General features: G+C 41.0%; 1 protein-coding gene across 1 annotated transcript; it reads left to right on the forward strand.

The window, feature by feature from the left end:
• Positions 1-518: 518 nt before the first annotated feature.
• On the forward strand, positions 519-8,280 carry atpv0e2 (ATPase H+ transporting V0 subunit e2). The gene is made up of 4 exons (XM_071541583.1): positions 519-669; positions 1,564-1,611; positions 2,891-2,989; positions 4,697-8,280. The coding sequence occupies exons 1-3, from the start codon at positions 566-568 to the stop codon at positions 2,982-2,984; spliced, it is 246 nt and encodes an 81-aa protein (XP_071397684.1). The 5' UTR covers positions 519-565; the 3' UTR covers positions 2,985-2,989; positions 4,697-8,280.
• The last annotated feature ends 9,368 nt before the right edge of the window (positions 8,281-17,648 follow it).

Genomic DNA, 17,648 nt, shown 5'->3' on the forward strand with positions numbered 1-17,648 from the left:
TTAACAATAAATTCAAAAAATAATAATAATAAAAAATTATTAAAAAAATAAAATAATAATAATAATAATAATAATGCTAATAATAATATAAAAAAACAAGTAATACATAATTAAAAAAAGTAATAATAAAATACATAGTAGCCTAGATCTGCTTGATATAACAACATTAGTAATACATTAATAAATACGCTAATAACAAAATATATAAATGAATAAATAAAATAAATACAAAATTAGAAATAAAATAAAAAATAAATGAGAAAATATGAATACTATCAATGTTTTTGGGATCTCTTTGGAGAAAAAAAAATAAATAAATCCTACAAGCTGTTGGCACAAACACCGCCCAATCCCCTGCTTCTCTAATACTGAAAGGCACCCGGTTCAGCCAATCAGCAACAGCAATCGCAGTGGCTTGGCCCAATCCAGTGCCGTCTCCGCTGTGTGGGCGGGCACAGAGCGGACGGAACGGGGCTGCAGCAGGAGCCATTGATGCGCTTATTTCACCAAGGAGACGAACTGACATACATTTCCCCCGCATCTCGGACCTCTGTCGAGCGGAACCATGGTGTCCCACTCTCTCGCGCTTCCGATGATCTGCTTCACCACGCTGTGGGCGCTCGTGGGCGTCGTGGCCCCGTTTTTGGTGCCTAAAGGACCGAACCGGGGGTAGGTGTCCTGCCGTTATCATCGGGCTGCAGTTGATGGCGATTTGCGACAATTTAGTGTCTCATTTAATGCTGTCCGCTTGTACTCGACTGCATTTACTGGTACACTATTTAAACAAAAAAATACATGCATGTGTGTGTAGTCGGCTGCGTTACATCTTTTCAAATGTGTGTGTGTTCCTGCATCATGGGGGGTTTGGATGATGGAGGCCCGGTGCGTCATCCTCCCTCCCTCCCATCCATCAGCTATAAAACAAGCAGCAGCCCGTTAGGCGCCGATGTGAAAATTATGTTTTTGTTTGTTAGTGTTGTATTTGAATGTAAAAAAAAATGCCGAAGTGTGAGTCATATAGGTTAAAACAACAGTGATGCTGAGTCATTACAGCCATTCTGAGGCTACACACTACAGTTAGTTGTATACACAAGCGTGTGAGATAGTGTGTGTGTGTGTGTGAGAGAGAGAGAGAGAGAGAGATACTGAGTGTGAGAGAGAGAAAGAACCAGGAAGAGAGAGTGAGAGATGTACTACAAAGAGAAGAGCGTGAGAAAGAGAGAGAAAATGTGTGTGAAAGAGTGTGTGTGTATGTGTGAAGAGAGGGGGAGAGTGTGTTTTTATATGTTTAGATTCATGGAAGACATCACATATATTGCAGCAGAGGATAATGTATAGTGTCTGGAATTTAAATAGCAAGGACAATTTAGAAATAAAGAGTTTGTATATGCACTATGGTATGAGTGTGTGTGTGTGAGTGAGAGAGAGAGAGAGAGAAAGAGAGAGAGATATGAAGAGGTATGAAGTTGTGCGTGTGTGTGTGTGTGTGTGTGTGTGTGTGTGTGTGTGTGTGTGTGTGTGTGAGAAAGAGGTGTTGAAGCTGACCTGCTCTCTGTCTCACAGTGTGATCATCACCAGTCTGATCCTCACAGCCGTCTGCTGCTACCTGTTGTGAGTACAATCTCTTCTTCTTCTTCTTCTTCTTCTTCTTCCTCCCAGTCTGCCCTGATGCTCTGACTGCAGCACACACCTGCACAGGTTCACTGGAAAACAATACAACATTTACATTTTGTTTTCATGAGTTTGGTGTTGTGCAGAATCCCCGACATACACATCAGCAAGTTTTTGTTCCCAAGTGCTTTAAAAAAAAAAAAGTGAAACAGAAGCAGCTGTGTTAACATGCATATTGCAACTGAAATATTATGCAAAATAATATAACAACAGCAATACTACTTACTATTACTACTACAGCAACAACTACTGCTGTACTACTACTGCTGCTAGTAGTATTACAACTATTGCATCTACTACTACTATTATTACTATTACTATTTCTATTACTACTGCTACTATTACTGCTACTAGTATTACTACTACTAGTGCATCTACTAATGCTATTACAACTACTGCATCTGCTACTACTATTACCACGAATATCACCACTACTACTGCATTACTGCTTCTTCTATTACTATTTCTACAACTACTTCTACAGATACTATTACTATTACTAGTTTTACTATTGTTACTGCTACTGTGTTTACTGCAACTACTTTTACTATTAGTAGTAGTTGTACTACTGTTACTACTACTGCTACTATTACCATGAAAACTACTAGTACTAGTACCAATACTACTGCTGTTACTGCTACTATAGGTCAGCTGTACATACAATACAGCAGCCATATACTGTTTACATAAGATATCTCTCTCTCTCTCTTTCTCTCTCTCTCTGTCTGTCTCTCTCTCTTTCCCTCTCTTTCTCTTTCTGTCTCTCTCTCTTTCTCTTTCTGTCTCTCTCTCTCTCTCTCTCTCTCTCTCTCTCCCTCTGTCTCTCTCTGTCTTTCTCTGTCTCTGTCTGTCTCTCTCTTTCCCTCTCTTTCTCTTTCTGTCTCTCTCTCTCTCTCCCTTTCTGTCTCTCTCTCTCTCTCTCTCTCCCTCTGTCTCTCTGTCTTTCTCTGTCTCTGTCTGTCTCTCTCTTTCCCTCTCTTTCTCTTTCTGTCTCTCTTTCTCCTCTCTCTCTCCCTCTCTCTCTTTCTCTGTCTCTCTCTCTCTCTCTCTCTCTCTCTTTCTCTCTCTGTCTCTCTCTCTCTGTCTCTCTCTCTCTCTCCCCCCCTCTCTCTCTCCCTCTCTCTCTCTCTCTCTCTCTCTCTCTCTCTCTCTCTCTCTCTCTCTCTCTCTCCCCCCCCCTCTCTCTCTCCCCCCCCCTCTCTCTCTCTCTCTCCCTCAGCTGGTTGATAGCGATCCTGGCCCAGGCCAACCCTCTGTTTGGCCCTCAGCTGAAGAATGAGACTATCTGGTATCTGCGTTACTTCTGGGAGTAAACACAGTGAGTCCTGTCAGAACTGCAGGTTTCAGATGCAGAGCCTGGCTAAAATGATGCTCATCGCTACGTCAGAATAAAAGAAAAAAATTGTATCTGTGTAATCTGTGTTTAGTTCTTAAAATAAGAATGTTGTTACTTTTATTTTTCTTTCATAGTGTTTCAATTTTGTGAGCACAAACTGACACATAGTAGAAAAAGGTGAAAATCCTTGTGCAGACAGCAACACTTTACAACTTGAAGGGCAGTCGGAGAACGCAGACCTCCGCCAAGGTTCGTGCTATTATTGCTTGTTCGTGAGTCGGATCCGGATCCGCTCCAAAATTTTATGGGTTCTTCCTTGGCCCAAACTTCCGCGAAGTTTCATGAAAATCGGCCCAGTAGTCTTTCTGTAATCCTGCTAACAGATAAACGGCACCGAAAACATAACCTCCTCGGCAGGGGTAATAAGGGTCACTAAGTTAAGGGTTAGTTAACAGTTAAATAATGTGTAATTTACTAATGGTGTGTGTTAATAATAATGGTGTTAACTAAGGTATTAATTTGTACATTATTTAATAGTTTATAAAGCTTACTATTAAATAATGTATAAATTAATACCTTAGTTAACATGAAGACCATTAGTAAATGATTACCAGACACATTAGTTAACTGTTAATTAAGGGTTAGTTAATGCTTATTAAGCATTAACTAACCCTTAACTTGGTGACCTTTATTGTAAAGTGTTACCTTTGCTACTAATGGAAAAACACAATCTAAGTCTGCTTGATATAAATGAGACTGGCTGACTGTTTTAACACAGTAGTCTTGCATTGCATTTTAAAGCAATGATCAGCTACACACTTGGCAACACAAGGCATAAGGCTACTTGTTTTTGAAGTGAATAGCGCAAAAGTAATCTAATGAGTTACTTTTATTAAACAGCAACTTTGTATTGTAACTAGTTACTGTAAATAGTTAAGGTAAGTAACAAAGTACAGCAATTTGTTACTTTTAAAAGTAACTTTTCCAGCACTGGCTGCAGCGCACCAGTCAAATCTTGGGTCACACTTTATTTGGATAGTCCCATGCTGATACTCAACTTCCTATCAAGTGACCATAATGCCTCATTAAAAAGTCTGCTGAGTTTCAAGTGATACTGAAAAGTAGGCTAGTCTATAGATATTATACATCTGGGGTTAGGGTTAATCTCTGGGTCGGGTTAGGTTAATGTTAGAGATATGGTCAGGTTAAGTAAGGACAGGATGACTCATAAGAGCACATTTTGCACGGCTCATGCTTCCCTTCACACTCCTTGGTTGTGTAATTAGGGTTGGGCGTAGGCTAAAGTCAGGGGTAAGGTTGCATAGTCTGTAGACATGCAGCAAATTGACAAATGACACTTTTATGAACCTCTATACTTTTTGTGACCTGATAGTTGAGTATCAGCGTTGGACTGTCCAAATCTTGAGCTGGAAGGAGGCTGTTGACTGACTTCCACAGTTATTGCATTGATAAAAACTTCCTTTTTGTCCTTTCTGGCTTTGACCCTCTCAGTCCTAATTACTGATTGCATGTAAAGCTCTTGATCTAGGAATTTAAGATCATTCTAATTCTATTGTTGCACTCATTGCAAGTCACTATGGAGACGAGTATCAGCTGAATGAAATGCCAATGTAAATCTCTCTCTCTGTCTCTCTCTCTCTCTCTCTCTCTCTCTCTCTCTCTCTCCAGGCCTGTGATATGATGCCTCTCGTCATTCCACAACCCCCAGTTTGCCGGACTCTAAGGTTCAACGTAACTCCTACACACTTACACCCCCCCCCCCAACAAGTCCTCCCCGCCCCCCGAAATCCTCAAACTGCTAGATTCACGGAAGACATCACATATATTGCAGCAGAGGATAATGTATAGTGTCTGGAATTTAATAGCAAGGACAATTTAGACTATATTATGATCCGTGTTGTGAAAGGGTTTCGAAACTTAAGGAAGGATGAAACTTAAGCCCCATCCTGCGACTCTGATGCGATGCACGCAGTTTGACCCGTTGGATAAAATGTGATGTGAAACGTTGTGATTTCATGGCCCGGATTTTGTGTACAAACATCTGTCTGATATTGAGGGAAGCGTAGGGTTTTTCTTTCTTGTTTTTGTTATTGATAGGAGCAAGTACTCATGACTGTAACATTATCCAGTAGTGAGGAGCGGATGTGCGTCATACGTCCGTAGCTGCAGCTGAAATGTGCAATCTTTCATTTCCTTAGTTTCCTCCATATTGTTTACATTTTCACGTTATGTTGCTGTCATCAGGGAATATGCGTTTCTAAGTGTTTGTATTTATTTTGGCTGGCGGGCGCTGGTGCAAGCTCGCTGTAATTACCTTAGTGTCCATACGGTCTGTTATATAACTATTATCTGTGATGTAATTGTGTGTGTGTGTGTGTGTGTGTGTGTGTGAGAGAGAGTGTGTGAAGAGTTCATTACCACGAGTGTTTGGACTGCAGCCATGTGAGTCTCCCAGAACCGTAAACTGAAGAGCGATCCCCTCCACTTCACACCACTTCAGCAGAAAACTCCCTCCTCTTCCCTCCTCAGGCTCTCCACTATGGAGGCCCTCGTTGCCATGGTGACCTCGACGCCTAATTCAGTCGCTTTCCCCTCGAACCCCCTTTGATGAAATCTGTGCACAGATGTACTGTTTGTAGTAGGGTTCGACCGGTGTGGGTTTTTGAAGGCCGATACTGATATTTTTGGATTAAAGCTGGCGATATTTGGTGCCAGTATTTTTTTAAGTTTGACCGTTTTCATGCCAGAAAATTCCAGAAAATTCCAAGTCTTCAGGGTTTTCCCTAGAAGTTTCCTCTTGTCAGGGTGGAAAAGCCTCTGAAACAGCATTTAGAACATCATGGGCTCCACTGAAACCCAGACTAACTACACAGTCGGCTGCCACTGAGTGCTTTTTTTGCCACATCAACCATGTGATGTGGCGATGTGGTTGATAGCGGTCTGAACACACAGTCAGCTGATCATGATGCTTGGGCAACGTTTTTGAGTTTAGTTTAGTTTATTAGGATCCCCATTAGCTACAGCATTGCAGCAGCTATTCTTCCTGGGGGGTCCACAAAACAGACTTTACATAGTGACAATGCAACCATCACACTTACATCATAACACATAACATTACAAAATAAACAGGACAAAGACTAGAACACACACACAGACAAGACAAGCTCCTGACAATTCAATAATCAGAATATATGAAATAGTCCGTTTCGCTCCAGTGTCCCAACACATTTCAAATCATAATACGGTCCATTTCACACTAGTATTCAATACAATAATCAAAATACATGAAATTAGTCCGTTTCACTCCAGCTAACAAACTCAGACACTCCGTGGCCACAAGACACATCAACACAATCAAACTCATATTTTATTCAAAACTTAGTCAAACTAGTTTCTTCATCTTTTCAACGTCTCTCAAAAGATGCTGTTTTACTAAAATTTTAATTTTGAGGCAAAGTACATTGGATAAAACTTGTTTATTGTGTTTTTAAATGATACTTTCTCTCTGTGGTCCTGTGTAGCTCAGATGCTAGTATAGCATGGTACCAGCACTGCCAGGATTAATGGTTTTCTTGGATAAAAGCAAACAGCATATACAGTATGATGCTATCTTCCTCACACCTCACTATATTATTATACAATCCTCATTCCCTGCTGCAGGCAGCGTTACCCAGCTCAGTCTCCTCAGAGAAGAGCTGCCTGGAACATCGTCTTTAGCGTGTTTAAGACACTGGTCTGGGGTCAGTTTGACACGCCTGCCTCCTCCTGATGCTTTAGAGCAGTGGTTCTCAACCTGGGGGTCGGGACCCCCCCAGGAGGTCACAAGATCATTTTGGGGTGGTCGTGAGATGATATGGGATAGGAAAAAAACACTACTATACAGATTTATTATTACGGTATGTCTATTTTTTTATGATTTTTCTCAAAATTTGTTTTTTTCTTGTGAAATACTGGATAGTTTAAAGCCTCTATGACTCTGATTATTAATCAAATGAAACAACCTGAAAAGGGAGAATCATGTTTTGGTTGAACTGTTCACCACCTGTGATGGGGGCCGTGTGTAGGCATCACTTCATTTTAAGGGTCACGAGCCAAAAAGGTTGAGAACCACTGACTTAGAGGACGTGGAGAGTCAGCTGATCCCGAGTCAGCCACCAGCCACTACCACAGCTACACCCCCCCTCCCCCACACACCTGAGAATCCCTCCTGCCCCTCCCCCCATCCTCTCTAAAACCACTTTGCTTCAGCCAAAAAGAATCAAAATCAATATACAGCTACTTTTTAGAAAGACCAAATTACGTTGTATCTTTTCCTTTAGCCCTCTCCGTAGCTGTGGTAGTGGCACGCTTTACATCACAGAGGGAGCAACTGAAACTGATCTGGAGCAGAAAGAACAGCTTCACATTCCACATGTATAGTGAGTTAGACGGATAGAGAAGTGGGGACCCACAGAAACTTGTGTACTCAAAAAAAAAAAAATCTACTGCTTTCTAAGGGTGGGATCTCACCTACAGTTAGTTTGCTTTGGTCTGAACCGTAGTGGGAAAGTTGACCTTGTTGCATTTTTGTATTTGGTGCGTTTACGTTCACTCAGGCCAATTACAAAAGTCACATGACTCGCACGTTGCTTGTTTACTGGACAGAGGTTTGGTCACCTGTCATCCTGCAGGTTAGAGATTTTGGCAGCAGGAGAGTCAAAACAAATATGATTCCAGTTCCTGTAACTTTAGCTAAGCATGATGGACTTGACTGTCTCTTCTTCTCCGGTGTTCAAACCAGTCAGGAACACGTGAAGAAATAGTTGAACATGGGCATCAGTCCAGACTTCATTTTGCTATGCTTTGCTGCTGGCTATCAGATGTCACCAGTCTTCTTAAACCCATAAAACTTTGCTTTTTGGGGTCTCTTCCTGTAGGTTGTTCACAATACATTCTCCCTCCTAATGAACTACACCACAATTCTCTTGGAAGAAGGACTGGAACTTGCATTTTCAGGCCTGACAAACTGAACTGCACCCTAAGACTTATAGCACTGCTGATTTTTTTGATGAATCTGGCTGCTGTTTATCTGTTAAATATTCCTGGCACCATAGAGATAGACTTTTAGTGCGTTAGAGTCACCATGGTAACAAAAAATCTTAATCATTGATGTAAGTGTTGGTGGTGTTGGACTGAGAGGGATCACGTGTGACCTTGTATTAGTGTGAAGTAAATGCTTTTACATGAGGAATTGCATTGTCTGATATGTGAAAGTGACCTAATAAAAATCTATATGTCTCGTATGAGCCTGGCGCGCTGTTGACATTATTAACATTCCTCCTGGGCAGGCTGGTATGCACGCTTCTATTGTGAATCAAACACACACACACACACACACACACACACACACACACACACACACACACACACATTGACACTGAAAGCAACACAGATTCCTTAATAGGCTCCACATTTTCTTTGCCATTGCAAAGATAGATAATCTATTAACCAAGGGGGTCTACATTCTCTCTGTGTGACACATGACCATTCACACACACACATACAAACACACACACACACACACACACACACACACACACATACATCACTTCATACCTAAAACTTGTCTAAACTGGTTTTCCCTCTCTGGGTTAAATTTAACCCAGAGAGGGATTTTCACCTTGTCATTTAACCGTGTGGGGAGTAGTTTATTGGAGGTTAATTCCATCTGTGTGTGTGTGTGTGTGTGTGTATGTGAGAGAGGAAGAGGAAGGAAATGATGGCGAATGGAAGGAAGTCCTGAACTTGGTGCTGCATCTCATGTGCCGGGCTGTTGCCCCGCAGGAGGGAGGGAGGGAGGGAGAGGCTGCTGCTGAGCGGCTGAGGCTTCGATCAGGTTACCTTGGCAAGGACAAGGCTGACTTCCTCCTGTAAGACTCACAATGCCACAGAGAGAGAGAAAGAGAGAGAGAGAGAGAGAGAGAGAGAGAGAGGCAGAGGCACGCATGATTCACACAGATCGCCACGGCTTCTGTCAGGTGCGGGCATTTTGCTGTGCAGGTGGAAGGAGCTGGAACGCCTTGCAACAAAACCCTCATCTCCACACGGGACAGTTTGAGATCTCTTTGGCTCTTCGACTCTCCTCTCCTTCACCGCGTTGAGGAATCCGCCGTCGGAAGCTTTTCCCTCATTACACTCGCTTCCTTTGGATGGGAAGAGCCGGCCATCATAGCAGGGAAAAGCCAAAAGCCACAGACTGAAAGGTAAGGCGTGTTTGTCTGCTTGTGACAAGGCCGATTTGTGTTTTTGCAGACCGATACTGATGCCAAGGTTTTTGGATTGAAGCTGCTGTTTTGTGCTGATATTCAGTATCTTTAAATTTGACCGTTTTCAAGCCAAAACATTACAAATATTCAGTGTTTCCCCTCCAGAGTGTTGTTCTCATCAGGGTGGAAAAGCCTCTGAAACAGCATTTAGAGCATCACGGGACACTAAAACTCTCCACTGAAACCCAGACTGATGAAATTCTTGCAGCTCTTTAAGACAGGTTTGTCCCACTACACCTATGCAATGAAGGCGGACCTCTGGATATTAAATAATTAATTTGCAGAAAACATTATTGAAAAATGTAATTCATAAATTAAATGTGCAAAGAAAGTAAAAGCCCACTGCAGGTTTTACAAAGTTGAATCATATCAGAGGTTGATGACACTGACTGGCTGAGTAACCCTAACCCAGTGTCTGCTATCTAATAAAAGGTCAATATCGGCCCGATTTATAACATCAGACCAATATATCGGTCTAACGCTATTGTAGCATAGTCCAGCAAAGGATAAACCCCCCTGTGTTATAAACAGTGACATGTAAGACTACTCTTGCATATTTAGTTCACCCAAAAATGGGCCAGTAGTCTAGTATTTGCACATTGTCACTTAGCTTCTGCTGCTTGACTTCAGGGAGTAAGGATCATTATGAAATTAACATATTAGCCACAGATTGAGGTGCAGATTTTGCAATCAATACTGGCCCACAGACTATAGGGTGAGACAACGACATAATTATGCATTTTGAGTGAACTATTCCTTATTCCTTAGTCCATCCACACATGAAAATTCACTATTCTCTCACCTTGCAAGTAGTCTATGGTCCAGTAGTTTCTTTTGTGAACTGTCTCTTGGAACAGCTGATTTGCAACAGATAGTGTAGGCCAGAGTGTGCCACCATTATACATTTAACATTATTTGTCAAGGGGCAGTTTGCAAATGTTAATTTCGTTGACGAATAATTTTCGTCATAGTTTTCGTCAACGACATGTTTTCATTGACGAAAACGAGATAATAACTAAATAAAAAATAATTTATGATGACAAAAACTATCACGAAATGTACTGACAGTTTCGTCAACGAATAAAAACGAGACGAAAATGTTAGGGAGAGACGAGTTGGGAAGAGATCCACACAGAAGTAGTCTCTGTGCGGTCTCTCCCTCTGTCTCTCTCTCTCTCTCTGTCATGCTCTCTCTCTCTCTCTCTCTTGTTCTTTGCAGCACATTACTGAATGATGTGCATCAGAGGGGATTTAGAAGTGGGTATACACAATGCCGACTGAAAAATAAGTAGGTATACGCCATATACCCTGCACTACACCACTGGATGCTTTTATCCAAAGTGTCTTAGAGTACCAAGACTGTACACACTGTCAGCATGGACTGCCTCAGTGTGACGTGTGATCTCAAATACAGTAGATATAATTTTATTAGCAAATTTGCCTATCTACATTACCTCAGGGATTTAACTGATGCCTCATCCAGAGCAAATTATAATGAGCGCAACGTCAAGCTTCAGTTCCTGGATCGCCAACATCACAGCCAACCTTTAACAAGGAACCTTCAGGGTCAGAGCCACAGCGCCTGACAGTATTCCTGTGAGAATGACTGTGCGAGAGATAAGTGCTGCTAAAAGAAAGAGAGAGTTGAAGGGAAAGGTTGAGAGGATTTATTTTTCAAGATGAGAGAGCAAATCAGAGCGAACTTTTAAAAGAAGTGAAGTGCGTCTTGGATTACTTCAGAACATGTATGAAGGGAAAAGGACTTTAAGGCTGTGAGATTAGACACTGATGTCATTTCACACACATTGAAATAACTAGAATTTATAACCTCCTGCTCTCCTCTCTTTGTCTCCTCTCCTCTCTCCTTTCTCCTCTCCTCTCCCCTCCTCTCCTCTTCTCCTCCTCTCCTCTTAACATTGTGTTAATTTATTTAATTAAAACAACTGGGATACTCGACCTCAGGGTATCAATGGTTCATGTAAACAGCTTAACCTGAATAACACCTTAACCTGAGTATGGCCACTAGCCAAGTTACACCGTGCATGTAGAAACTCTCTTTCTCTTTCCTTCCTTCCCTCCAATAACTGAAACAAACAGAAGAGTTTCTCCTCTCTCCTCTCCTGTCCTTGTCTCCTCCTCTCCTCTGCTCTCCTCTCCTCCTCTCCTCTCCTCTCCTCCATGGTGGGACACACAAACCGCTCTCCAATTATAGTAGTGAGATGGTTGAATGAGGCTTCAGATGGTAATAACAGCACTATTTAAATTACAGTCTGCAAAATTAAGTAATATTTTAGTTTAACTGCTTGATTTGAGAGGCAATGTTATCCAAAAGTAAATCTGCTTACTTTAACGTTTACACATTACTGATTATTTGGTTATCACTGTTGAATGTTAATGAGCCCTCCTCAGCCTGGCGGTGAGTGGCAGCAGGTGGGTGTTGTGTGAAGGAAGGTGTGACGCTTCTCCTGTTGTCCCGCTGCACTGTGGCCCAGTTCAGATCCACATGTAGGGATGCCATTCATACCAGCTGGCTATGCTGCTATTACATAATTACAAGACCACATACTAATAAGACACAGGTCATCTAACTAAGGCAAAGTGTTACAGACTGTGCCTTGTGCTGCGTTCAAGTGCCGGTGGGAAAATCTCGACACCTAGACGGCCTCGCGTTCACCTGCAGGACGTCCCGCAGCTGAACAAGCTAATTTAACAAACTGCATTTAAACTAATGTTAGTGATGATGGTTTGTCTGGCCAACTACAAACACCATGTTTCTGCCATGTTGAGAAGGTTAAAGGTTATCATTTGCATCATAACTCAGAAACTAGAGTGACAAAAGATTTCATCATATAACTTTACTTATTTATATGGAATCTAGTCATGACAAAAGTAGTCATGACATTTAGCCATTTTTAAGGAAGTGATTCATACTCATAACTTGTGAGTATTTATGTGTGTGTGTATATGTGTGTATATGTGTGTGTGTGTGTGTATATGTGTGTGTGTGTGTGTGTGTGTGTGCGCGTTGGGGGACTATGTGGGAGGTGAATCTCAGGACTCTGACCTAATTACACAATTTCACATTTTTAGCCCTTCTACCTCTCCTCTAGTTCTCGGCTGATCAGTCACATTATTGGCCCCTCTGGGGACCCGTAGTCACCGCCAATTTCTTACTTTCATATTGACTTTTTCCTTATTTGTCATACTGACAAATAAGTAAAAAGAAATTTGAGTAATATTACTTCATTCTTTATCTTGGCTTTATCTGGGAACTGGCTGATAAAACACAAACACAAACTGGTTTATCTGGTGGAACAAGCCGGATATTCAAAAATGATAAATGAGAAGAAGCCAGCAGGCCAAACCGTCTCCCAGCTGACAGTTGATCTGTGTGCTGATTCACTGAGCGGCTCTGAACTGAACTGTTTGCAGTGCAGACTTCTGTCCAGTGACAGAAAAATGCTTTTGACCCATTTGTGTTTAGCCTGGGATTAGCCTGGGATCAGGATTATGGTGTTACGTAAAATTACAGATCTATTTCATTAACATCTAGGAGGACGAATATGAAGCAACTCTGTATTTCTCAACTGCAAATAAATGAGTGACCATAGATGATTTTTAATTTGTGGGGCCTGTGCCATTCATGACTTGGCAGGGATTAACACTTTCATTTTGTATGAAAGTACAATATAATAAACCGACCTCAGAGTGCATGACCGTCCCTTTGTGATGTGTTTCCTTTAGCATACCTCTATTTTACATTATCCATAGTATCAACTAATATTTCCCTGCCTTTTGCTGTTGCAATTCATTCCAAGTCAATTCCAAGCCAGGTCCAGTCAGTCGAGTTCGAGTCAAAACCACAAGACCAAGTCCAGACCGAAACCAGAGCAAACTGAGTCCTATTCAAGACCAAAACATGCAATAAACAGTGTACTCTTGTTTTTCCAAATATAAAAATAAAGTTTAAGGGGTTTGCTAAAGATGAGCAGAGATGTAGATCTATCTGCTGCAGCTCTGGACTAAACTCTTCAACATCAGGATTTTGGCTGATCAGCGCGTACAAGTTTGAGGTCCGGCTTTATCCCTTCAATTGTTTGCAGAGCTGGGGAGAAAATATACGAAGGTGGAGGAAAATTAATCTTTGAAAATGTTTAGATAGGCGAGAAGAAGCTGAGTCAACATCCAAATAGTGTGACCGAGACAAAGTGAAGACGTCAGAAAACTGGTGTGGAGACTGAAATAGCCTACTGCAGGCTGTCAGTGTGAAACCAGCAGGCTCGGCTCATACACGACATGTTAAAACCACAACGTGAACAAGACTGTCCCTTGTCCTAAAGCTCTTTGAGGCAAGCCTGTGATATAAAGGGCTATATAAATAATAAACTTGAAATAAACTAACTTGTTCCTGCTGCACACTGCGACTCAAACGCTTCTTGTTCAGAAAGCTCAGAAACTCTCCGCCAGTTATCAGTTTCATTTCTCTGAAAACACAAGGAAGCGGTTTCGACACAGCTGAAGTTAAAGTTCACAGAGGGTCAAACTGACCAGGATCCTGTGAGCAGCGGAAGGCAGGCTGACTTTGAAAAACACACTGTGTTTAATATCTGTGCATCACGGGTTTGAGCCATTCATGAACTGAACTGAGAACGCATGGTATTCTCAGTTCCTGTTTGTCTCGACTCGCTGAACATTATAAGTCAAACATTATGTATGGGATTGCCATTACATGTTCTGCATCAAATACCAGCTGAAAGGTTCCTGTAACATTTTATGATATTCAGTATTGATAATATATAACAATATGTGTAATCTTAGATATGTGGTAAGAAAAAACAAAAAAACATGGAATTTCACAGAATTTCATTTCAAATCAATTCCAGTCCTGTTTCCTGCAGGCTTTTTCAAATTCAAATTCAAATTCCTCAGTTAAACTGGAATTGGCGAGTTCTTTCATTGACCCAGACCCTGCTGTACACTGAAGAAAAGTGAGTCTGAAGTAGGGCTGCAAAATTAATTGGAAATCGCAAGACGAACCGTTGGCTGCTCAAAATGGCCTCCCACACATGTTGTTCTGGTGCTCAGCCCAATTTCTGGCCAACTGATTAAACTGCACATTATAAAAAAAAACTTTCATTGCATTCAAACACAGCAAATATTAAGCAACACCTCCATTTTTATTATTCACAATGCTTCTTGTTTGAAAAATCTGTGTCTGTATACTGCACTGCAATATTCAGAAAAATAATCGCAATGTGATTATTTGTCAATATTGTGCAGCTCTAGTCTGAAGCAGCAGAAAAAAAGGAAGATGAGGAGCAATAACTTGATAATAATACAATAACTGACAGTTTCCTTCAGCTTCAGTTAAGGCAGGAATTGCACAAGGCCCACTGGTCAAAAACAGTGGCATTGTCCTTTAAGTATGATGTCCAAATATACATACATTTCTGTTTAAATAGATGAATACCAAATCATTACATACTAGTTAAGCACATACAAAACACACACACACACACACACACACAAACACACACAAACACACACACACACACACACACACTACAGGCCTAAACAAATATGGGCTTTACATTAAATCTGCCAGACACACACACATGGGCACAACACACACACCACACAGCTTATCCTCTATAATATTCATAAAACCTGGCTTATACTGTGCACATGGGCCACGCCAACCTACTTTCCTCCATTACATTAAGATTTAACAATCTCCATGCAGAGCGCTATAGGAGTTGGCCTAAATAACTCTGGCTGCGCCACACAGCTCGCTGTTCCTCTCCTCCCATCACAAGGCAGCAGCTTTAAAAGCCTGTTCATGCATATTTTAATCTCTCCTCATGCTGAAAAAAATGACATTTGATATACACTTCAGAGATATGATTCAAAATATGCAAAAATAACTGCCAAAAACATGTGCTTGTAGGCTTGTGACATCTTTAAGTAGGCCTATAATAAGCATATTCAAGCTGTATTTCAAATTAAATCATCATCTAAATGCAAATACATTTCTAGCCCTTTTATGCAGATTTTGAACCATATCTCTAAACATATTCTGAGGTTAAATATGGGTGTATATTTATAGTGTTATGTGAAGTAGCCTATATGAGTGGCCGTTCATTTAAATGGGCCATCAAAGCGAAAATCACAGGAAAATCACTGTACTTATGTGTCGCTTAGCAACCAACCAGAGTTGTTAAAGCTACTGTTTAGGAACCGTGAATTAAGCCACACTGAATGTCAGAAGAGTAACATTTAGCGTCAACTGCCATTATTCAATGATTATAGGTTTTAAATATACGATTTGTTGAATATTTAAGTTATTTTTCATTACATTAAAAGGCAGTAAGCCACTGAAGCCGTGCATTAAGGGCAGTTAGAGGGGTCTCGTGAACAAACGGCTGTTAGCTTGTTGTTAAACCGCTGTAAAACACGGTCTGTCGCGGTCTGTTGCTCTGTTTAACCTCTCGGTCCGGAAGCAGAGCGGGTCCGGGGCCCCGCTCGGTGGCTGCAGCCCGGCAGCCTGCTGGGGTCAGCGGGTTCACAGCCCAGTCCTCCCGGTGTCCTTAAAGACGGGTCGTGTGAACCCGCCCCTCTGACGACGGCGTGTCGTCGATCCAAACCATATCCGTTTTCACTGGCTTCAAACTGCGTCAAGCCAGACAGAGTTAGCCAGCACGATACCGGAAGTTAGGTGATGCGTCCTTCAAAATAAAAGCAGAACATTTGTCAGGGGGGAGGGAATACGTATTTGAGTGTACAGACCAAAAACAGATCATAATAAAATATTATTGTACCATCTCTATGTATTAAATAGTGTTTTTCAAGATAGGAGATATCCCGATAAGTTGTTTTGTATATGTGTTGCAGACGAGTTCTTGTGTATTTTTGGCAGCTCCATATAATAGTATTAATAACATTGACTTTTACATGACCTTTAACATTGTCTCTGACCTCCCTCCACAGGGAGGTCAGAGATCTCTGAGGTCTCTGATTGAAAGATCTCTCTAACTGCTATCGTACTAGCCTACCTATCTTTTATAAGTCTATAAGGCTATGAGATAAAATGAGATAACATAGGATGAAACCAGTGAGCAGCAAATATTAATATGATACAGAAAAATAGAAAATAAAAAAGGATAGAGGAAATGGGGGTTGCAGAAACATATGCAGCTATTTCAACACTAGAACATATTAAGTAGAAATGTATGAATGAAAGTATGAAAAAAGTATGGGTTACAGCATTGAGACTGTGTGCAAAATAGCAACAGTAGTAGCAGTAGAACTTACTGAGACAGCAAAGAATGTGAAATATATGCAGTATGAAATAAGTGGAAAATTATGTATGGTATAGTAGCCTAGTATAGTATAGTATATGCATATTTTCAAATATTTTTCCAAGGCCTTTTCACAGGATAGGAAACAGCATGAAATAAAAAAGATTAAAAAAAATAATTTAAAAAAATAAAGAGAAATAGATATGCATGTTTTTACAATTTTTCTGTTGGACTTTTAGACAGAAAAACAACCATATTTATACTTATAACAGTCTTCCTTAAATATAGACCAATCTTTATCACTGCAGCTTTCACCTGCTATTTTGTCAGAAATTCGAACACAGAGGACAAACTATAAACAAACATGGATGTCCTGCAGTTTAACAAGCTTATTTAACAAACTTCATTTAAACAAATGTTAGTTATGATGGTTAGTCTGGCTATAGCCTATAAAAGTTCAATAAAGGTGCATGTTTACAGTAGTGTTTTATACCCCTGACTGAGACATGAAACATGATTTTCCTGCCATGTGGAGAAAGTTTTAGCATGTCACTGTGTCATAACTCAGAAACTCAGGTTGCAACATTTTCTCCAACTTTTCGACTTCATCATCCGAGTCTGACGTCGTTCATTTGACATTTCCAAGTAGGAAAAATATAATTTCCCGTTATATCCCGTAGCGATTACTCAACGGTTACTCAGCAGTTTTGAGTAAGAGTTACTCAATATAGACCGTTGGAACCTGTTCCTCGACGCGGCTTTTATTTTGAAACGTCTCACCAGAACTCCGGTTTTGCCCATCTGCCCCGCTTGACACTTGGTCTGCGGGATTATATGTGAACTCAAATGCCCCCCAGTCCGCCGAGAGCTTCAACTGTTTTACGGCTGACACACTTTCCATTTCGATCAGGTCAGTCACTCACAACTCCTTTTTCTACCTAACGGAGAGCGGCGTGCGTAATCTGAGCGCTGTAACCTGGAACCCGTGCGTAACAAAACACTGATACCAAATAACAA

The sequence above is a fragment of the Centroberyx affinis genome, unplaced genomic scaffold (genome assembly GCF_046629955.1).
Source record: "Centroberyx affinis isolate AG114_WGS23_722 - 3 ecotype Tasmania unplaced genomic scaffold, CSIRO-AGI_Caff_v1 ptg003902l_1, whole genome shotgun sequence".
Taxonomy (NCBI): domain Eukaryota; kingdom Metazoa; phylum Chordata; class Actinopteri; order Beryciformes; family Berycidae; genus Centroberyx; species Centroberyx affinis.